We start from the raw sequence: 23,656 nt of genomic DNA, 5'->3' as shown, positions 1-23,656 counted from the left end.
TCTTTGTCCTTGTGATGCAGTAGCCCTAGCAGGCTGCTGCTATTCCCTGAGGATCGTCCCACAAGCACCTGTGCCCCCAGACACGTCCCGAGGAGCGGAGAACGCCCTGGCCCTGGCGGAGCAGCGGGGAGGTACGTGGCTGTTCTCAACAGCCTAATGCTGAACTCTGCGGGCACGGAAAACCAGGCCACCGACAGGCTCTTCCCAGCCCAGCAGCCTGCGTTCTGGCGAGCTGCCTCTCAGAGCGGGACACGGCCTGTGACAGACCGCAAGCTCGGACCCGCTCCCCTGCGGGCCCGCACCTGCACCGGCACCGGCCCGGCCCCGCCCAGCGGCCGGGCAGGGCCGGGCAGGGGCGGCCCCGCGGAGCGCTGCCCGCTGCACCGGTCTGGCGGCGGGGCGGGGCCCCGGAGCTCCCCGGCTCGGCGTGCGCCGCACCGCCCCCGCCCGCCCCTTCCAGGCGGGAAGTGCCCGGCTCGCACAGGCCCGCTCGGCGCGGAGCGGCGGCGGCGGGAGCGCCGCGGCCATGAACGCGGAGAACCAGGGCTGCAGCGAGCGGCTGGTGACGGCGGCCTATGTGCGCCAGGGGGCGCAGGGCCGCCGCGCGCACGAGCTGCGGCTGCGGGCGCTGCTGGAGCAGGTAATGGGGCGCCGCCCCCGCCCTGCGCACCGGGCACCGCCGCCCCGGGCAGTATCGAGCAGCCCGCTCTCCGCGCACCACCGTCCGCAGTGGGGCAGGGCTGCCTTCCCCCGCCCTCCGCGCACCGGGGTTCGAGAGCGCAGAGCGGCCCCGAGCCGCCCGCCGGCCCTCCGAGCAACGGGGCTGGGCGGGGAGGCCTCCCCGGGCCGGGCTGGATCGCGGCGGCCCCGCGCAGCCCCGGGAGCGCGCAGGCAGTCCCGGCCGGGCCTCACGGCCTCTGCCCTCTGGCACGGCGCCGCCGCGGTGTCCGGCCGGGGCTCACGGCCTCTGCTCTCTGGCACGGCGCCGCCGCGGTGTCCGGCCGGCGGCTCGGGAGAGCCGCTGCCGCTGCGGCAGGGACCTGATGGAGCCCCAGAGTGAAAGGCCGCGTTTGGGAGGAAGAGAAAATTACTGCCCTGGGTTGTGCATTGCCGAGAAAGGCCCCGCGAACAGTTAAATAAATGTTTGAAAACAGTAAGAGATTAGCACATTGTTGCATGAGGTAAAATCGATACTTGTAAGGTGCCAAAACAATGTATTTCATTGCCTCCGGCGTATAAAAATCATTGTTAATGAATTAGCACATGTTTCAGTTCTTGAGCATCCTCAGTCATGTCATCTACTGTTTCCAGCTTAACTTTGATACTACACTTTAGAAACTAATCAGATTTACTGAATTGGCTGTTTTGTTACTGGGGCATGAGAAAAAGCCTCTGGACCTATAAAAAATCTTCATGGTTTTATGGGTCCCTGCTTTGAGAATCTTGTCTGCAGTTTGCAAAGATGGGTGCAGTTGTTCATTCAGTAAAGAGCACAAGGAAGAGCATGTTTCTGGTCGCAGGTTTTGACATATTTTGGAAATGTTTTCCCTTCCCTATTAGATAATAACTGGAAAGGAAAATGTTTAGATAGGAAGATGTATTACATTAAAACTATATTTCCCTTCTGTTCATGTTTTTGGTTCTCTAATATTTGAATATCTTCCCTTTTGTGCAGTTTTCGCTGTTGAGTTCTTGTAGTTGTACATCATGTCTAGAGAATACATCAAATAATCTGTAGTCTTTTAGGGAGTAATTAACATGTATGCCCTGCAGTGGTTTTGTGTGTACCATAGAGAACACTTGAAGGTAAAAAATATCCTGATTGTTTTAAGGCCGGGATGTGCTAATGTAATTGTATTTAACACATGGAAAATCATTATTTAACTTTTCTCTGAATGCAGCTTCATAACATTAGATAGTATAAAAGAGAATAATGAAAATACAAACTGCTGCTTAGCATGAGAGAGAAGAGTAACAGTAATCAAACAAGTTGCATAAAGTTTTGTTCATGTTTCCTTTCCAAATTTCATATTTATGTTATTATTATTATTAAGGGGAAATGTCCTGAAGATGGATGGGATGAAAGCACCATTGAATTGTTTCTTCATGAACTTGCTATAATGGATAGCAATAACTTCCTGGGCAACTGTGGCGTTGGTGAGAGGGAAGGAAGAGTGGCGTCAGGTCTTGTTGCCCGAAGGCATTACAGGTACAAATTATTGACTATTTTGAATTATTCAGGTTTATTATTAATGCTTTCCTATGGCATATTTCATTGTGGTTTTGTTTATCTAAGATCTTGATAGCATTTGAGAAAAATAATATAATGTGATAATTGAATTGATACAGCTTTCTATATTAAATTTTCATTAAAAACTCTATAGAAAATCTTGAATGAAGCAAAAATGTTTTGTCAGGATTATGTCCTGTACACTGAATTTGTAGAAGTTGAAGTTGTTGAGTTGTCTTCTACAAGGGAAGCAGAGATCTTACTGTTTTAAAATAATCTATGCATTACATGCCTTTTATAACAAGGTGCAGCTTTTCATCTGTATATTATTAAAAACTACTGTACATTGTAGTTGCATATTATTGAACATTGACAGTGAACAGGTATTTGTATTTTTTTATATTTGTTAATAGCTTTATAATGTGATTAGTTGATAAGCAGATGAAACCCCAGTCCATCTATAATAGATTTTATGTGAAGTAAGGGGACCTCTAAAGACAAAAAGAGCTTTTATTAGCTTGTAGCCCTTCTGACACTTACTTAATGGGTATGTTGGATGCTATCATTTTAGAGGCTCTGCATTAATTTCCTTATGAATGTACTTTTTTTATGTGTGTGTTGAGTTCTGTGCTGAGTACCTTGCTGTGATGTTTTATCCAACAAGAGTGAAACAAAGTAGCAGTTCCAGGATGTTTCTCCTTGAAAGATAAACACAAAAACATATTAGAGGCCAGAAATTTAATAAGCTTTGCTGTGCAGAGGTTGAGTTACTTAGGCTTGATGGCTTTCATAAGGCCTAGAGTACCATGATAAATTCATGTAGAAATCCAGTGATACCTCAGTTTGGCTTTTTAGTTTTGTGTACAGCTCTCTAGGCTAGGGTATGCATGGGAGGGGAGGGGAGGATATCTGGGGAAGTTCTGCTTTTGGACAGTGCTGGAGAAAGCGTGCCTGGCTTCTGGCCAGAGGGAGCCTGAGCTGGTGTTCACTACTGTTGTTCCAATGCAGCTGTGTCACCTGGCACCTCACTTCTCCCGTGAGTGTCAGCAACAGCAAGGTGTCCTCCCCTCCACTTAGGGTCTGTCACTGCAATAAGTTTTACAGGTGACTTTGGGAGTGAGGGAGGTAGATGGAGATGGTTTTCAAGCTGTCTCTCCTTTTAGCTTAATAAAGAGGCAGTCTTAGGGAGGATTACTTCTTAGGAAGCAGTACATAAGTGCACAAAATAAAAAGTACTGTTATGACACAGCTATTAAGAACATAGCAGGAATGAGGGAAGAAAATATTTTAGGTGGAGTATTATATGTAAGTTTCAATTCATTATCAAGTGTTTGTTGATTTCAACCTAGAACTCAAAACAGGAAAATAAATTTAAGCTGTAAAACCATGCTCCAAGAAGTTCTGAATATCATATACTCATTGGACTGCATTTTATTCTGTTGTCAAGACACAAAAAGGAATTAAAGCCTTAAACAGTAGGTGTATACTGTTACTAGCTTACGTGAGCAGCTGCTGCATTTCAGCCATGGGTAAATTTGTTCTGTAAGCTTGTATTCTATGAATTACTTCAGGATCCTCCACTTCTGAACTAAATAATGTTCAATATTTACAAACACAGTTTATAACTATAATTTATAAACAGAATTCAGAGAGACATGGTATTCCAAGATGGATAACACTGAATAGCAAAATGATAGATGAAGTGAAGATGTATAAGATGGGCAAAGTGATACATATATCTATGTATATCACTTTGTATATATTATTTCCTTGCCCTATGGAGATGAAGCATTTGTCAAGGGAGTATCTATAATACCACTATGCCTATGCTACACTACATTTTAGACAACTAATTTTTGTTTTCCTTGGTTGTGTGTCTGAACATGTCACATTTATAATGCTATTTTGACAAACATCAAGAAGTGCTGAGGTGTTAAAAGGAAACTTAAAGGGAAAAGGAAAAAAGGAAAAAAAAAAAAGGAAACTTAAAAGGAAACCTGCCAGAGGTTAAAGGTGTTAGGTGTTGCTGCTGTGGATCTTCTCAAAGCTTTTACTTGCATGCAGGAACATTGTTAATCTGCTGTTAAAAAAAAAGCCCAAAATTTCATACAATTATGTGTAGTTTGTTAAAATGGAATTGATTGTGGCAGATATTGATGTTGCATTGCACACAGTTTTCCACAATTGTTTATCAAGTTAAATTCTCTTCAGTCAGCAAGCTTTATGGCTCCGCAACATGAAAATCTTAATGTGTGTTTTCAACTTCTTTTGTTTAGGTTGATCCATGGAATTGGAAGGTCGGGTGATATTTCTGCAGTACAGCCCAAAGCTGCAGGTTCAAGCCTTTTGAACAAACTTACTAATTCAGTAGTTCTGGATGTTATAAAACTGGCTGGTAGGTGTAAGTTTGAAAAATCTCACTCGTTTGTGAAGTTACATCATGGATTCTTCATGTTAATTTCTGACTTGCTCTTTACATGCAGGTGTCCGGACAGTGACCAGCTGCTTTGTGGTTCCTATGGCAACAGGCATGAGTCTAACTCTGTGTTTTTTAACATTGAGGCACAAGAGACCAAAGGCAAAATACATTATCTGGCCACGTATAGACCAGAAATCTTGCTTTAAATCAATGATAACTGCAGGTAAGAAGGTAACTGATTGATGACACAGCATGTGTTCTTCCAGCAGATATGAAACTTCCCTCTATCAGAGTGATCAATTCATATCCTTGTAGTAAGGTACAAAAAAGGCTTAATGCATGGTAGTTCTGCTTTATTTGTGCGCTCCTGATTTCTAACATGTAATTAAAACCCGCAGGTTGTCTTCCTAATGCCTTGCAAAATGCAGGTGTGTGCAGTGGTACAGAGGTGTAGAAAGGAGTCAAGTGAGAACACAATACTAAGGAAGTTACAGTTCACCCTCAGAGTAAGGTGCCTAATCTGCTGTCCTTAGAGTTATGTAAAACCAAAGCTCATGGTTGAAATCTCTCTCTCAAATTTATGCAAAAACTTGGGTCCTAGGAATTGTGATCAGAAGGTGACAATCTGTCTGATGTGCACAGTCTTTTCTGTTAGAATCTATTAAAACAATAGTAGCATGATGTGTTTTTCTAAAGTATAGTGGAACCAAACCCTCACAATTAGTCAGATATTTGTTGAGTTACATTTGGTTCTTGCTTTTTTGGTCAGGTTTTGAGCCTGTGGTGATAGAAAATGTGTTAGAAGGTGATGAGCTACGGACAAACCTTGAGGCAGTGGAGGCCAAAATCAAGGCTCTTGGTGCCGAAAATATTCTTTGTGTGCATTCTACAACATCTTGCTTTGCTCCAAGAGTACCTGATAGGTAAGCAGTCTTTGAAAGAAGTGTGTTATTTGTTACTGTTAAAAGAAATAAACATCCTCCCCACCCCCCAAAAACAACAACAAAACCCAACCAACACCTCCATGTTTTGACCATCCATCTTCCTAAAATTGTTTCTGCCAACAATTAGTAAAAGTTCTTTAATCCCCTTCCAGAAAAGCATATTTAAAAAGTGAGAATTACACAGAAGATTTTTCTTCTGTTATGTAAGTGAGGTTAATGTTGCTCTCTTGTGGTGAAATTCATGTCATTTTGCTGGTGATTTTCATGAAATTTCAGGGAAGTAGTAAAAGTAGTTTCTCATGGAAACATAATCCAGGAAATGTAGCTCTATAGCTAATGCTTTTTTTGATGTTACTGTTGCCTTTTCTACTCTTCTCTACAAGCATAAGAAAGTAATGTAATTGACTCTAAAATGTGGCAAGTAAAAATATATTTCACTCTCCTCTCCTACCTTAAAAAAACCCTCAGTATTTATCATAGGTTAACCTAGTTGCTAGAGGGAAAGATGGGAGTTAAAACCATATAATTCTGTCAGAATACTATGAACATTGCTTGAAGTTGACTTGCAGATTTATTTGCTAGCTTAAATCACAGCTATCAGAACTGCATGGTTGTTTTATAGCTGGGGTAAATGAATCTTCTCCTTATCTGCTTCCTCTTTTTGACATGCTGCTATTGTTTTGTCCTCTACAACTAAGAGATGAATTATTAGGTAGTGGCACTATGTTATAATATACCACAGATATAGGAAGATTTGAATGTACTTTCTGTTTAAAAGAAACTGTCAGCTATTGAAGGCCATAACCTTCATCTTCCTATGGGAAGGAAAACCCTGACAGCATTTCTGGACAGTGCAATTTTAAATGTCTGTTTTTAAATATCTGCATTTGTAAAGCTTTATTTAGTTGTGGTGGCTGTGTTTTAAAATTTTTAGTGGTTTTATGGCTGCCATACCTATGGCTTTCCTTTGAAGTACTTTTTAACTCTATGGGAGTAATTCTCTGGTGTATAAACCCTCTTTCTCAGTATTCTACCTGCTGTTGCTGTAAGGTGTTTGTAAAACTACTGTGTTTAAGAGAACCAAAGGGAAAATGTCCTTTTCAGTTGGTCTGTGTACTTAGCAGAATTCTGTATCTTTTTACTTTCAGTAGTAGGAAAAAAAGAACAAAGCTTTCTTTTCATGAACTTTAACAAGCAGGAGAGAAAGAAAGGAAGAGTAAGCTGGGAAATAGTTCTGTATTTGTGACTATTAAGAACTTCAGTGGCCAACTTCTGTTAATGCTTTATTTTTATGATGTGATTAGTAGCATTTTTAATGCTGCCTTCTAGGCCTTGGAAGCAGGTGCAGGTACATACATGTGCTGTGCATTGTTTGCTTACCTTGCATACTGACACATTCTCTTCAAACTGTAGCATTCTCATTCTGTATTGCACAATATATCTAATTGTTCCATAGAATATTTTTAGGGAAAAAAAACTTTTCTGTTTTCAGTACTTGTAGAAGATAGGTTATTGCTCCTTTAATTTTCAGAAGGCGAGAAAGATGAACATACGTAGCTGTACACCCTCTGTGTTTCTAGTTTGGTGAAATTTTGTGCCTGCACTTGCCAGGAAGCCTGTAAGAGGGAAACTATGTTCCTTTGAGTCTAGAGGGTGAGGATTGTGTCTGATTAAGAACTAGATCAGAAGGCAAAAGCTTTGCCCTGCATAATATATTTCCTCAAGTATTCGATTAATGAGGGGAGGCCACATGAGGAGCAGCTGAGGTCCCTTGGTCTGTTCACTCTGGAGGAGACTGAGTGGAGGCCTCAGTGCAGTTACAACTTCCTCGAGAGGGAAGAGAAGGGCAGGCACTGATCTCTCCTGCCTGGTGACAGTGACAGGACCCAAGGGAATAGGCAGAAGCTGAGCTGGGGGAGGTTTAGATTGGATATCATGAAATGGTTCCTCACCCAAAGGGTAGCTGGGCACTGGAACAGGCTCCCCAGGGCAGTGGTCACAGCACCAAGCCTGACAGAGCTCAAGAAGCATTTGGACAATGCTCTCAGGTGCATGGTGTGACTCTTGGGGATTGAGCAGTGCAGGGCCAGGAGTTGGCCTTGATGATCCTTGTGGGTCCCTTCCAACTCAGAATATTTTGTAATTCTGTGTTGATAATTGTTAAAAATTATTGGAAATGCAGCTCCTGACAAATATCTTGACTGTAGAAGATAAATATGTACATTGTTACTGGTGTTTCCTAATTATAAAGGACTTTTGATTTTCTTAAGGGTAATATGGTGATGATGATTTCCTAAGAATTTATATTTGGAAAAATTAATATGACACTTGCAGCAGAATTTTGCATTGCAGAACAACACTAGAAAATGTAATAGAAATAGAATGCAAAGGAATGTCACCTCTTGGAAAATGTTTTCATACTCTGTCACATTTTGTATGTATGTCAGTAAATTACAGTGAGAGGCTGTACAGGAGGAGATAGAGTAAAAATGCATTGGAAGTAGAGTTTTCTGGGTTTTTTTAAAGGTAATATTACCTTTATCATCACTTTAAATTATTTTATATTGCCTAATTTTTTCAAATAGATTATATTTCTAAAATAGATTCCAAAGTTTGGGGAAATTCATGAGTAATTTTTTTAAAATATAGCATGATTGGAGTCCTTCAGGAAAGGGTACTGCATATAAGTATGTTTAAAATGCTGAAAGATCTTACTTAAAATGATCAGTATGCTCACATAAATCTTAATTTGACTGATTAATCAATCCAGGTTGAGCTCACTGTGATTTTAGGGGGTTCTAAAGGCAAGTGAAGAGTAAACAGCTGAACAAATTTTCAATTTGTTGATGTCCATATTCAGACATTTTAAGGCTTTCCATTCCTTTAAGGAATTTATATTTTCTTGATCAGTTTATCTGAAGCATGCAAGTGAGATTCCAGCCAAAGGATCAAAATACTAGTTCTTTGAGAGAAACTGAAACATGTAAAAATTTCCTGTTACAAGATGCTTTTGATTCCCAAGACATTGTTGAAACTACTATAGACTGCTTTCACATTGAATATTAGAGAAAAAAAAAAAAAAAAGAAGTGACTAGCTAAAGCTATGTTAGTTAATAGTAAAGCAACAACAACAAAAAAAAGCTTGTATCTAAAGCTTAATGGTTTGGGATATATTAACTGGTGTCCAGACAACACTTAAAGTGAAGCAAGAAAAATGTCAGACTAGATCAACAGTTTGCAATATATGTAAAAGCCAATAGAATTTTCATCTTAACTTTATAGCTTAAGATGACAAATATTGCCTTGGGGTACTAATCAAAAGAGTTACTTTTTTCATTCTGACTTCCTTGTAGATCTTTCAGTCTTTTAATGGTCTAACTTGTAAGATGAGCTACAGTAATCAATGCTTCTCTAAATTACAATTTTATGCTCACAGGCTGGAGGAGCTGGCTGTAATTTGTGCTAACTATGACATTCCACATATTGTCAACAATGCATATGGAGTTCAGTCTTCAAAATGTATGCATCTGATCCAGCAGGTAGGAGCTGTGTATTTCCAAGAATATTTTTTAGCAAGTGTAAGTAAATTTGTGATTGTAGACAACCTAGCAAATTTTATCAGATGCTTCCTAGCTTTGAGAGTAATCCCATGCATGTCTGATATTTGAACAATTTTCTGGGAAAACACAAAAGAAATATAATTTAAGCATAATAGTTATTTCTATTATGTGCTTTTTATGTAACCCCAAGTTTATTTAGTTTTTGTATGTTCATGTGTCTTTATAATGGAAAAATATCCTTAATAAGCTTTCTTAAAATATTTCCTGAAGTTGTTGACTAAAAGTGACATAATGGATCATACTTGAATAGAAATTAAGCCTTCAACAGAATGAGTTGCAGATTTTTAATTGAAGGTGCAGAGTTCTACAGCAGCACTTTATAGACGTTGTCACTGTTAAAATATTGTTGGCACAGAGAATGGCTGAGGAAACTGATTTAAGTTCAGTGTTATGCTCAAAAAAGTTTAATTTCTGTTGCTGTTCAGTTTGAAGAGGATGTTGCTTGATATCAAAGATCAGTCATGAAACAGAATTCTTGCATTTTTCCTCATTGTATTTTATGTGCATTGTTCTTCAATAGTCTCTTTTCTGTTACCTATTCAAAAGAATAGGGGGTTATACTTTAATAGGATCCAGAGGATCCTGAACTATTAGTAAGGTAAAATATGCTGGAGTTGTTTTTGGTTTTTTTTTCTGATTGCTAAGACATTACTAACAGGACACAGACCAGCTTAATGTACAATTGTGAAAGAACATCATGTTGGCATTTCTAAATCTTGAAAGACTGAAGGAATTTATGAAATAGAAAATGGTATGTGCTTTATTTGTAACCTACTTAGTACATGTTTATTGTATTTAACTTGCTCAAGTTTAATGAGAAACTAGTGTGAATGAGACTGTGGAAGTGCTGGGTTTTGCTGCGTGAAATGTTCTAATGATAAACATTTCAGACTATAATGCTACAAATATAATTTTTACAGTGCTTATTTTGATGTTTTTTTCTAGACTCAATAGGTTGTTTGTTCCTTATGCAAATGTATATATTTGAGGTCTGAGTTGTTTTACTTTTTTTTACAAAATTCATTATTTGTGCTAGAAAATTTTCTGTTTATGAGAAAGTAGTTACTAATGAATACTTAGGAATATGTATGTGCTGAGCACAGTGTGAGTACAACTTGCAAGAGTACCACAGGAAAAGCTTTTGAGACCATTTCATGTTGTGCTTTTCCTCTGGTATTCTCCTGTCAATTAAATCAAATGGTAGCTGCTGGCATTCATGTTCCCAACAAAAAGCTGACAAACTTTGGGTGTTCTTCCTGTCTTCTGTGCATTAAGCTATCAAAACATAGAACTAATAAATGAGGTTTAGTTGGCTCTGCATTTTTTCCATCTGTTTGCCACAGGTATTAACTCTGTTTCTACTTCTTACATTTAGTATGTAGTTTTAAAAATATGCGTATTTGCATGTACTTTGATATGTATGGGGATTAACCTACTTTTCAGGTTCTCTTATGATTCATGCTTTTTAATTGTACAGTTCACAGTTACATGCTACTCAAATTGAAGGTGTACTGCAGAATCTACACTTTTTCCTTTGAAAATATGAGTGGTTTGGTGTAAGGATGTGGGGGATGTCTACTATAAGAAGGTACTCGAATCTTGATTTTGAAAGCACTCTTATAAGAGGGAGTGCTGTAATAAGCCTGTTTGTTTAATGCAAATTTATATTTGTATTGAAAATAACTTTGCTAATGAAGCATTAACTCGTAGCCTTTTAGTGTGAGAGTTGTAAAAAGTGTTCAGGATTGAACAGTTTTAACTGTATAATTCCCATTAAATTTTGTGGGGTTTCTTTTTGCTTGTTGCTGAAATAGAGCCACTCTTAGACGTGCAGGAACTAAAATTGATGTTTTAAATCACAGCAAAATAGGAATTTGTGAGGTTCTATGTTAGGCAGACAATGGTACTAATAGTAAGCAGTGCTAAAAGAGGTAAATACCGTGATTTTTGTGTTTTGATCACAAATGCAGTATCTGAGAGTTTCAGGAATTATATTTATTTTAGCTACACTTTAATATAATTATTATGCTATCACATTTCCCTTAGTTCTAATGTATGCTGTGGATTTTATTTTTTGTCTTTTTGGATAAAGGGTGCTCGAGTTGGCAGAATAGATGCTTTTGTTCAGAGCTTGGACAAAAATTTTATGGTTCCAGTAGGTGGTGCTATCATTGCTGGCTTCAACGAGTCCTTCATTCAGGAGATCAGCAAAATGTATCCAGGTAACTAGTTCATGGGCTGATTTCAGCCATACAGAATTGCTGTAGAAAACTTGATTATCAGCTTTCTTTCACATATATTTTTTTTTCCACTTTAATCTGTATATTGGGTTTTTTTTTCAGGAAGAGCATCTGCGTCTCCTTCTTTAGATGTCCTCATTACACTTCTGTCTCTGGGAACCAGTGGCTACAAAAAGTTACTGAAGGAGAGAAAGGTAAGCTTTTTGGCAAGCAGTATTTTTTTGAAGTCAGCTGTTAACAAAGTCTTGTTGCAAAACTGCTTTGTGTAGTAAATCCAGTTTCTGTCTAGAAAGCCACTGAACTTATTCTGAGCTCAGAGCTCTGAATCTGGAAAGTCAGTATGATACAATTACTTCTTGTCTAAATGGTGCTCATGGGTAAGCATGATTTCCATGTTGTTGTTTGTTCAATCCAGGAGGCTAAATGGAGAGCCTGTACTATCTTGTACGGTATTCATGTTTGTTGTTCCTAAATGTGACTAATAGAGTAGAATTTTGTCCACAAAAACTTAAATGGAGAAATACTGTTCTGTATTATCATGGTCACACTGCTTCCAGGACAGGAGATTGGACACCCAGAGTAACCCCGGGTCTGTGCTCTTCCTCTTTTGTCCCTATTGTGCCTTTGTGCTATGATGGTGCTTAATTAAATGTTTGTGTGCCACATTCTCTGGAGAATCACAGCTTTTGGTTGGGTTATAAATACTGTGCATTGCTACAAAAAAGAGAAGAATATTGGTTTTAGTTATTCATCTAGACACACAGCTACGTTTCCTCTCTGCTTTTCACAGACTATATGTTTTAAGTTTGGTATAATTGCACTGCACAAAAATCCAGTGCCTGTCAGGCTGGAAATTGTATATCTTGAATTATCCTTAATTCTGGAATTACTAAATCTGATTTTTCTCTCTTTATATAGTAATGCAGAAGATTATTTTTATAGAGCTTTCATATAAGGAAATGCTATGAATTAAGTACTATTAAATTAATAATTTTAAGGTATACATTATCTGTTTCATTATTTTATTTGAAAACCGTGTTCCAATTGTTTCCTGCTGACAGTTTGCTGCTGTCTCTGATTATATGGCAGAGCAGCAGTTTTGGGTGCTGTGACTTATTTCTAGCTGCTTATAGAGGCATCCATAAACTCTGTACTGGAACTGAGGTCCCATAGCAATAGCTAGACTATAGAAAACCAAACCAACTTAGAGCCTTACAATGACTAAGATGTGATCTGTGCAGCTAAAGTGGAACCAGCTTGTGAAACACTGAAAGCAGTTACTTTTGCCTCTACTGCAACATTTTATTCTGCACTGTTGTATGTGTTGCACTTTATCTTTTGTGTCTTCATTAAAAGCAAATTGTATTTTTTCCCCTTTCCTCTTATGTCCAGAAGAATCTCAAATGAATTTATTGTTTTCTATGAAGCTGATTTTGTTGTTAGATTTCTACCAATAGCTGATGTATAAAGGGCATGAGAAATATTGTCCGAGTCATAAATAATAATTCTTTCATAAATGTCTTAATGAATAGCTGTATACTTTGAGTCATCTAATTTTCTTGGAAGTAGAATTCTAAAGTGAATACAGTATTATATTTTTACAACTTCAGGTCTTTTTATTTCAAATGTGAATATACTCTATAAACAGAGCCTTATATATGGCATAAATATGTTTCTTTTATTGGATTTGCTGTAGAAAGAGAAACATTTTTGCTTAAATCTGTTTGTTCCTGAATTGTAAAAGTGCAGTAGTGGTAGTTTATTGCCTGTGCTCTGAGGAAGCAGAGGCAGAGCTATTAAGCTTCCAGCAGGAACTATTTATAGCTTGACATTGAGTACTCCTTTCTATATTGGTGCAGCTGCACCTACTCACACAAAGGAAAATCAGCTATAAAAAACTCCAGGTATTTTTTTTTCCTCTTTTTACCTGATCCTCATTCATATGGGTGTTACTTCAGGTTATTTGAGCTTAGGCCAGAAGACCAGAATATTACTGAGAAGAGATTAGTCTCACACAAACAACAAAATAATCTGCCCAGCTTTTTATTTTACACAGATTAGCTATTTGATACAGGAAGGGAAGAGATTATATGAGGGAGAGAAGCATGTACATGGGGTGAGATTTTTTTGACAAGCTGGGAGTTGTGGAGTGTGCAGTTGTTCAAGAGTTTGAGATTGTATGTAGTGATACGAAGTGGTACTGACTTTTCAGAATTCCTTTTTATATGTTTGTGATGGTTATAACAGTGGTTTTCTGATCTCAGTAGGTGATTCTAGGTCCTTTTGCAGTGCAGATAACAGCTGGTCCATAGTCAAATTTGTTAATATCTTTGCTTCTAAAGAACTTTACGTAAAGGTTTTGTTTTTATAGCAACTTTTGATGCCTCAGTACAGGTTATGTTATGTCCTGTATTTTACATTTCTAGGTCATACAGATTGCTATTTTCATATATGTATGTGCGTGTATAAACCAGGCCATGTGAAGTAAATATAGTTGTTTCACTATGTAATGGCATTAGCAGGCTTAGTTATCATCTCAAATTTCATGGAGAACAAGAGCCCTGTGTTCAGGGTTTGCATTCAGAACCCTACAGGCCAGGTTTAACACCTGCTATCATCCAATATGGTCCTTCTAACCCACTTAACTAATTATTATACTGGTATTATTGAAGAGGTGATGGTTTTGTTTACAGCAGTTATGGATTTCCTCATTAGACTTAACAATCAAGATAATTCTCATTTTCTTAAATGCATTTCTGTGTTACTGTGGGATGTGATAGAGCTTTTTATATTGGTATCCATCTGTCTGCATACTTTGAGAGTAAAACTGGAGTTATTTTTATGTCCTTATGGAGTATGTATCTAAAATATTTAAAACCATACAGAGTGGGAGGAAATTGTTTGGGTTTTACAATTCAGTGTAATACTGGGTTTATGTTTCATGAGTTATCATTGAGGTAGTTGTTCTGATTGGAATAAATTATTTGTACAGTTCAGTGTGAGTTTGTATTGCTGCTCTACTTACAATGGAAAAAGAGGAAAGACATTTAATGAGGGATATTAAAAATGTAAAAATAATCAGCTATTCTCAAAGCAAGATAGACATTTGTTACTCTTTTTTTTTCTAGTCAGCTTGTTACACTGTAGCATGTCAAATATGAGAAATTTGGAGGATTTTCTTCATGTGAGGTATATGTAACTAGATTTAAGCTTTAGAGTAGCTGGAGGCAAATTAGTCTTAATGAACTGTTTTAAATTGTGTGCAATTAAACAAGTGTCAAGCATGAATGGAAATTTCAGAGACCTCCATACTTAGAACCTGTGTTGAAGTGTGGGTCACAGAGCCTGAGCTCAAGGTCTCACAAGTGCTGAAGAGAAAATGTGTTGATTGCTGTTGTTAAGAAAGACCTCTAAAAATGTGAATGCTAGTGTTACCAAATCAGATTGGCAAGGCTTACTGGGCACTTTCTGTTAGATACTGATGATATAAAGGTTTCAATGTTCTGTAATTAATTTCATGTTTTTAAAACCTTCTAGTGTAAATCCATAACAAAATTCTTGCAGTGCAAGAGAATCTGCCTAGGAGGGTGTGTAGTATATGCAGGTGTCACACACATACACATATTGTTTGTCATGTGTTTGGCTGCATTTCAAGAAACTGCCTCCTTCTGTGTTCTCATCTGCTGGCAGGTCTCCATGCTCAGCACTACAGCTCCTCTGCTGGGTGGTGTGGTGCTCCAAGTGCTCTGATCAGGTCACAGCTCAGAAGCAGCTGGTCCTCCTGAGGCACAAAGCAGGAGAGGTGTGATGGTTGCATTATAAAACAGCTGCTGCTGCAAAGTAAGGTGGGACCAGATCAGTCTCAGGCAAGTGTAGGAGAGCTGGCAGTCTGTGTGGAGGCTGAAGAGGCTGTAAAATGACTCCTGTGCAGTGTCCTTTTCTGCACCATCCACAGCTCTGTGACCATTCCCTGAGGACAGCTCGTCTTTTCAGGTGAGAGTGACACAGGGAGGAAGGCAGAGTGTTACAGACTCAGGAGTGTAGCAAGCTGGGTGGTTAGAGCCAGCTAGGGTAGTTTCAGCTCTGCACAAAAACTTTCCTGGCTTTCATCTGTTGCTTCTTTGTCAGCTGGTGTGGGACTGATGGCTTATTCAGTACCTCCATCTTCTTTTTCTCTGGAGTTTCTGGCTTTTTCCTTACTTGTTTCCCTCTTGTTATTTTTGTTTGCAAGAACAGTGCCTATTACAATGGAGCAACAAATGAAGAGTCACCCATACTAGTGTAGGTTCTATTAAAAATAATCTTATAGTATATAGTATGATTAAAATATTTTTAATGATTGTTACAACACTTCTTGAAAATATTTTTGTGTATTTATGTGAAAGTAGACTGTTTGATCCAAACAATTGAGTTATTTGGCCTGTTTGATGCAGACAGTGTTGTTGACTTGTTCTTTGTTTTTTAAGACATTTTGTTGGCTTAGGTGCTCAAAGAACCAGAAGTGAAAGACACTTCCACATAGTTTAGCATTCATTTTTCTAGCCTAATGAGGTTTTGTGATAAGTTTCTAAGGTAAAGGAGTGAATTAAATAATGAAACTTAACTGACATTTAGTGCTTGAGTTGTTCAGTGTAACTTCAGCATAATATTTGGCTTCTTTGGAGAAAACTTGAGTGCCTGCTACAGAAAATCTATTATGTAAGAACTCAATTATATATAATTGCTTAGGGTGCTTATAAATTTTCCATATAAGAGAAATATTTTATAATGGAGGTTGGTTATAGATTTGACCTCACAGAAATATTGCTTTAATCCTTTTTTTTTTTTTTGGAAAGGCAGTTAATCTATTTTGCAACAAACTTCTGAAACTATAAAATGTCTAGAGGGCTTTCAGTGGAAAGATGCAAAATAGTGTTGTTCATAAAAACAGGAAACTTTGAATTTGTGTTCATGTAGCTTTAGTCAAACTGATGAAAATACATACTTGGGGTGTTTTTGCCATCTTTCCATTCTCCTTTGTTTTAACAAATTCCTGTGTATGTAAGGGCTCATCTAGTAACCTAATTTCACTGAATAGATTTAATTAAATTTAATATATTTATGCAGTGGGTAACTTTTTATACCAACTTTCAGTAATACTTCCAGTATTGCTTTCAGCAGTCCTTTCAGTAATACTATAAGAGATGTATCAGAGAATTTCCTAGATACAACACACAAAAATTATTTGGAAATTGGTCTTGTTCCAGTATATTTTTTCTCAGTACTAATTTCAGCAGTAATATCTCCAGAGAATTTATATGTGAATTTATCTCACAATTTATGTGTATTTCTACAATACTTTGCTTCAGTTTTAGAAGTAAATAGCCAGCAGAGGGAGCACAAATTAAATTATGATTTGTATTCCGAAATAAATACTAATAAAAGGCCAATATATTAGTGATGCTTATTATGGAAAGTAACAAATTAATAATGTGCTTATATACAGTGAGGGACTAGAGGAAAGGCAGAAGTGTCTCAACATTTGAAACATAAATATTTTTCAGCTTCTGTGAGTGAACCATAAATAAACTCTGAACTAAAACCATAAAATCACTTGATTGATGAGAAATAAGAATGATTTTTTTCAGATTTCAAGTTCTGGTTATTATCCCAAATTTTATGTTTTTTTTCAAGTATTACAGAAGCTTTATGTTTTTGTGGATAGTTGTATCAATAGCCTAATTCATTTAGACAGTAAGAGGGTACTTTTTTCTCTCCATCTGTATTTGTTCTGTGATATATGGAAGTACAGGTGGGGAGCTGTGTTCATTTAGTTGCTCATAAGGGGAGGCAAGGTTTCCTGCAGTGGTTCAAGAAAAGCAGCTGTAACATTCTTCTAACTCAGGTACCACAAACCTCATTTGGTTTCATAAGACCTTGGGGAGGTTCTGTTCAAAAGCATAATTTTGATCACAAGCTGTAATTTATATCTGTCAGAGTCCATAGGTCAAAGCAGGATACTGCTCTACAAACAGAAGAGGTAATTCTATTTAAAGAATGAAAAATCACTTGTCAGGTCCAGAAATTGATGAGGATGCTTAAACAGGCAGTCACACTGAAGCAGATAAGCAGGACAATTTTTATGGCCTGAAAGAGGAGAAGCCTGGTGTTTAATATCTTTTAAAAAGGCTACCCAGTGTCTGTATGGTTTTGCTAGTTTTTATGAGAGACTAAGCATTAAAAAGGATGGGAAAAAATGCTAAAGCTTACAATAAGAATAGTGTTTATTCTCACTCTGCCCATAAGTGTTTTGAGCTGATATCTGAAGAGGAATATATTAAACTGAGGAAGAGCATGAGCAATTATCATAGCTTACTACAGGGGAAGAAGGAGGATATAAAATACAGATGAAGTAAGAGAAAAAGCCCTTTATGTGCAGTGTGGCTTGTATCTGTGCCAAAGTATTTATGAATCTCAGTCTTATGACACTTTCACAGTAAAGGTGCACTCCAATTAAGTGATAGCAGAAATTCAGATATTTCCATTCTTATAGTCAGCTTGAACAGGAGTGGGGTCCTAGGAAAAGGACAGACTGCTCAACAGAGCTGAGTATTCAGGAGAGTGTATATTGTGTGAAACAAAATACGGTCAAATGTGTACTTACAGCCTCTTTAGGAGACTGGATTTTTATTCTCATACAGGAAAAGAAATCCCTGCACTAGGGGGAAATGTGATTGTGTGATACATGGTAACAAGATATACTGCTTTTAGTCTGGAATGTATTAAAGGAGAGAAGACAAAGTAAGGAGCAATTTGCCAAAACGCGGCCAACTGTGATGGTAACAACTCATTCTCAGTGGCTTAGGGGGCTAGGGCATGGGAAGGCTCTTGAAAAGTAGTGTGGGGTAAGACCTGCTGTGCAGTGGGAATCTCTTCAAGATTTTTTCACCTCCCTAGGTTTCAGGGCCACAGAGAGAATGAATGACATCCCAAGCACATATATTAGACCAGATAGAGACTTTTGTATCAGCTTGCGAGATAAGAACTGTGCTCAGGAAATGGAGCTGTTCCTTTATAGAATTATTTCGGAGAATTGTCTGATCCACTTACTTGGTACACATGAAAAGAGAATCAGCTGAGCACCTGTAGGATGTAATGGAGATATAACAGTTTTGTGAAATAAGTGCTATTTTCTCTGTTTGATAGTTAATAACAAAAATATTGCATCTTTTTTTCAGGAGATGTTTTCGTATCTTTCAAGTGAGCTGAAGAAGCTGGCAGATAACCACAATGAGAGACTGTTAGACACACCACATAATCCCATTTCCTTAGGTAATTGTTGGGGTTTTAACTTTTAAAAAAATCTAATGTACTGTGGATTCATAATGCACTTCCACATACCATTCCTATATATTAAACATCACTACACTCTACTCAACGGAATAATAATTCAATAAGGTTACCAAAAAGGTAATCTACTATAAAAGTAGTGTAGCAGCTTGGACCCATTATTTTCCTCCTGTCCAACACAATCCATTTGACAGAAATGAATTCAAGACAGGCTGAAGATGTTAGCATGTAGCAATACCTCATAAAAATTAGATTTAAAAATAAATTAGGGTATAATTACTCATCATCTTAGTGTTGGAAAAGAAATTATGGAATTCCTACTCAAGGTATTTGTTTAAATCAGAAATTCTGCTGAACACCAAAATAACGATGCCCACCCTTGTGGAGAATCTGCATGCAGTCTAACCAAGGAAGTAGTCTATGACAGCTTGTGGAAAAAATAAAAATTATATGTAGTGTTTCTTTTTTTAATTTGTATGTGAACACAAATACATTACTAGATTCTTGCTGTTGGAAAGCAACTTGTCATTTGTGGTGGTTCTTTGGAGAAAAAGTAGCTTTGTAGCAGTTTTAACCTGACTTTATGTTACTTTAGCCATGTCACTGAAGACTCTAGATGAAACCAATGATGCTGCTGTTACCCAGCTTGGATCTATGCTTTTCACAAGACAAGTTTCTGGAGCAAGGTAAGGATGTTATGAATTTTACAGACTGGGGAGGGGGGGGCATGTATTAGCATGTATTGTAGGAAATCCTGTGCAGTGTTTTATACCAATTGTGTCATGATTACAGAAGGCAGTCTAACGAGTTTGAGAGTAATCACCCTTTGTCATCACTGTTATAGAGCAGTAATGTCTCCCTGCCTGACTTAGCAGTGAGGCTTTCTATGTCTACTTTGGTATCCTAAATAGATAATCTGTGCCCATTTAATTTAGTGTCATTATTCCCTAGTATCCCTTGATTTCATTTTGTTTCCAGATGTTGTCTGATCTTACAGTATAGGTCTAAGCTACAATGGAAGATCTTTGTTTTGTTTATTGCAGCACAAATATGGTTATGCCAGATGTCAAGGGAATAAGCTTTTAAAATCCTACACAGCTTTTTGTCAAATGGAAAAAAATTCTGCTTTCTGGAACTAATTGTGTTAAAAAAAATTTAAATTAAAAATCTATAACCTGAGCCAGTCTGAGCTGAATTTATTCTTAGAGACACTGTTAAAATGAAATGCAAGCCAAATAATCTTTAATGATTTTGGTTTAAACCTTTTAAAAGAAGAGAATGATTTAAAATTTGTTTTGGCAGCATTCCTTAATCTGAATATTTGTGCTGCCATGCTAACTTCTGCTATGGACTTAATGTTATTTTTTTGTAGCAGAGCTGAATGTTTCCACATCAGAAGGTATGCTTCATTAGCTTGGATTATTCCACTTCCTGCACAGATGAATGACAGTAAATCTATATGTACTGTGGTTAGATGCTCTTTTTAATTTGCCTGTCCTAACCTTGGCTGGTCCTGTAATTTTAACTGTTTTTGGCTGAAATTGTTCAAGAGTTTCAATTTTTGAAGTTAGAACTTTGGAATTCTTTCCCTGATGTGAAGGTTTCAGGTTTTCCCTTTTGTTACATAAGTAATTATTTTGTAGTATACGCTGTTTGACCTGGCATTTCAACAGATTTTAAGTTATGCTGGTATTGAGCATCAGTGGTAGGAATAGCAACTCCCTACTTCAATAGGGACTTGTGTAATTGTGTTCAACCTGGGGTACCACATAAAATGTCAAGGCATCTTTAACTGAATGGTGATTTTGATTTTTTTGTTTCAGGGTTGTTCCCTGTGGGTCTGTACAAACTGTGAATAACTACACTTTTAAAGGCTTTATGTCACATACAAATGACTATCCTTGTGCTTACCTCAATGCTGCCTCAGCAATTGGAATTAAAAAGCAAGATGTAGATGTATTCCTAAAAAGACTTGACAAGTGTTTGAAGACTTTTAGAAAAGAAGCAAAGCAAGAAAAAAGTATAAATGAAATCAGTGATGCTAACGCAGCCACAGAACAACTTGAAGACTAGAAGATACAGATTTAGTAACACAGGAAGATAAGGTTTTGTCTGAATTATGTCAGGTTTGTATTGGGTTAGGACTGTGCATCTGCAGTGCAGAAATTTATTCTTGATCTTATGTTCTTTTTATTGAAAACAATAATAAAAATTTGGATGGAATTCAGCTTTAAGAAAGTAGGTGATACTCTCTCCAAGAATAAAGGACCAGACACAAGTTTTTTGCAATGTATGAAATGCACTTGATATCTACCAAAGTAAAGTTTTATGTTCAAAGACTTACAGTTTGCCTTTCAATCTGTGTGTGGCTATTTGGACAGTGTTTACCAAACCACAGTATGTTTATTCACATGTTTTTGTTTAACAGTATTGTCAGTGGCAGTGACTGAATCCCCTCCTAGGTATAGACCATTCAAGCAACACGTTTCTCTGCTCTCAAAATACTTTGTTTTTCATCAATGCATGTGTCACTTTTAATTTCTTTTCAAAGATTTATGCACATGTTGGGATAGCACTTACTAAATACAGTGTTCAGACTGCGTGGGTAAATGACAGAGTTGGAATAGTAATGTTTTTCAGGTGTTCTCACCTGTCACGAACTACCTAGAACTAGTCAGCCTCCAGTGGCAAAGAGGAACCAAGAGCACCTCATACCCTGCCAGTACTCAGTTCTTGAAAACATTTGCATAGTTCAGCAGCCCAAAGGAGCTTTAATACTGAATGTCAGGGGCTGTGAAGTGAAGAGGTACAGTCACTGGGTGGTTTTGGCTTTTTTTTTTTTTTTTTTTTTCGTTCTTCTGACTTGATAGGGTGATCAGATCAAAAACTCGCTGAAAAGGAGGAATGCCATGTAGGAGTAATGCAGTTTTAAGAGCCAGTGAGACCTGAGAGTATTTTGGTATTTTCAGTCCACTGTTGTTGAAATAGATATACTTCCATTTTTGTAGTATCTCTTGCCATTGGCACTGTTGCTTCTGTAGATCTGTGCAGTTGCTGATTTGCATTCGTTAAGCAAACAATAGATCCAGAGTCTGTTCCTCAGACGAAGGTTCCATATCACTGGAGTGACAGTGCTGCAGGTTGCAAAATGTGTAGTTGTTCTTAAATGTGGTTACTCCATTGTACATAGCTTCTGTGTAATTTACTGTTCAAAGTAAGCATAATGTTCAAAGACATTTTCTTTGTCTGTCTGTAATGTGTGTTGTTCAGGATACCACCCTTAATGAGTTCTAAGTGTCAGGAAATGTTTTAGCCACTTTGTTGAGTGGGATCTGAGACATGTATCCCTCAGAGCCCTCTGCAAATCACTTAATCAAAATAGTGGTGCTTTTGAGAGATTGTCTGTCCAGCACATTCAAATGAATTCATGCAAGAGGTGCTAGTATGTGGGAGTTAATAATGTGCTAATCATCATGAAGGTTCTCTCACTTAATGAGGTCCCTTGTATCTTCAGCTTAAGTTGAACTGCTGCTTCCACATTGTTATTGCTGGAGTTACACATTAGATTGATCAAAGCTTGTGCAGGTGCAGCTCCCCAGACTGCAGTCACCTTTGTTGTTTGCTGTACAAACACATCCTAGGAGACATGTCAGGTAACTTGGCCACTGAGCCCTTGTGGCTGTAAGGAGATGTAAATAGCTTGTCTTTTCTTTCTCTCTCTCTCTCTCTCTCCCCCTCTCTTTCCCCTCCCTCCCTCCCTCCCCCCCCCCCCTTTTTTTTTTTTTATTAAACCATGCTATACCTCAGTTTTTCCAGTCAGTAAAACTTCCACAAACTTTGGAGCCACATCTCTGCAGCTTACTGCCTCAGTCTTCTGTATATTGGAGCAGCCAGTGAAAACCACCAGGCCTTAGTGATGCCTTTCTTCCTGGTTTTTGGTATTGCCTGAATGAGTATAAGTTATTGATTTAGATGACCAGTCACAGGATGTGAATGTTAGCACTACTACTACAAGAGTTTAGGGAGATGTGTGATAGCAGCTAAAATAAGCATTTTGATGAGTAGTATCCCGATTGTGAATAAAGAAAATAGCATTTGCCTTCTCTGAGAGGAAGACATTTCTGCCTTTTTTGGTCTCATAATTCATTGTCTGCTGAAAGTAATTCAGTCACTTCTAACACAGTTTGAACTGCTTCCTTGATTAATGTTTTTTTCTGTCTCTGAAATGTTTCCCATTTGCAATCAAAGCTGAAAATTTCAACAAAGCTCTGAACAAGAGTTCATAGACCTAAGTAGTTTTTGGGTTTTACTTCTTAAACCTTTTTTATTAAAAAAATAAGGCGATGGCTTTAATTGAAAACAGATACAAAATTTAATTTGTGTCATTCAAGTTCTTCACAGATCTTAGGGAAGCCACCTGAAGTGAGAAATGTGTCCTACCACAATGTGTGAACTCTTGAACTAAGTATTCATGTTATATTGCTTTGGTAAGCTTTTGTACCAGTTTTCAGTTTTGTTTGCTTGCTTTATCCCCATAAATGTCTTCAGTTTTAATTAATATTAATTTTTTAGAGACAGAACCATTCTATAATGTCACATAAATGTAAGGAAATTTTAAGTAATTCAAATGGCAATATCCTTCCAAGTAAGTGGAGAAGACATGGTTCTTTACAGCGTATTTGACACAGGAGATTCAGTAGAGGATAAAAAGTATTTTTTAAGTAAGGGTATAAATTTCTTAGTCTCTATTCAGTAATGTCTGTAATAAAGGAGTGAAATAACACTGGAGCATGTACCCATGAGCAGAGGTTTCATTACCTTTGTATAACAGTTACAGGGAGATTTCATGGCTGTGGCAGTCCTTGCCCACTAGA

At 37.8% G+C, this 23,656-nt stretch overlaps 1 protein-coding gene across 1 annotated transcript; it reads left to right on the top strand.

Annotated features, from left to right (window-relative positions):
- The first annotated feature begins 464 nt into the window (after positions 1–464).
- SEPSECS (Sep (O-phosphoserine) tRNA:Sec (selenocysteine) tRNA synthase) lies at positions 465–21,122 on the top strand. The gene is made up of 11 exons (XM_038136176.1): positions 465–640; positions 2,055–2,209; positions 4,507–4,625; positions 4,714–4,872; positions 5,419–5,572; positions 9,030–9,132; positions 11,306–11,435; positions 11,556–11,647; positions 18,671–18,764; positions 19,378–19,468; positions 20,606–21,122. Exons 1-11 carry the CDS (start codon positions 527–529, stop codon positions 20,853–20,855), a joined length of 1,461 nt encoding a protein of 486 aa, XP_037992104.1. The 5' UTR covers positions 465–526; the 3' UTR covers positions 20,856–21,122.
- Positions 21,123–23,656: the final 2,534 nt, after the last annotated feature.

The sequence above is a fragment of the Motacilla alba genome, chromosome 4 (genome assembly GCF_015832195.1).
Source record: "Motacilla alba alba isolate MOTALB_02 chromosome 4, Motacilla_alba_V1.0_pri, whole genome shotgun sequence".
NCBI lineage: Eukaryota > Metazoa > Chordata > Aves > Passeriformes > Motacillidae > Motacilla > Motacilla alba.
Note: the sequence above shows the minus strand (reverse complement) of the source record. Positions and strands in the feature narration are given on the sequence as shown.

Coding starts and splice junctions, on each gene's coding strand:
- SEPSECS (XM_038136176.1), top strand. CDS start 527: ATGAACGCGGAGAACCAGGGCTGCAGCGAGCGGCTGGTGACGGCGGCC. Junction 4,626..4,713: donor GGATGTTATAAAACTGGCTG/GTAGGTGTAAGT, acceptor CTTTACATGCAG/GTGTCCGGACAGTGACCAGC. Junction 18,765..19,377: donor ACATAATCCCATTTCCTTAG/GTAATTGTTGGG, acceptor ATGTTACTTTAG/CCATGTCACTGAAGACTCTA.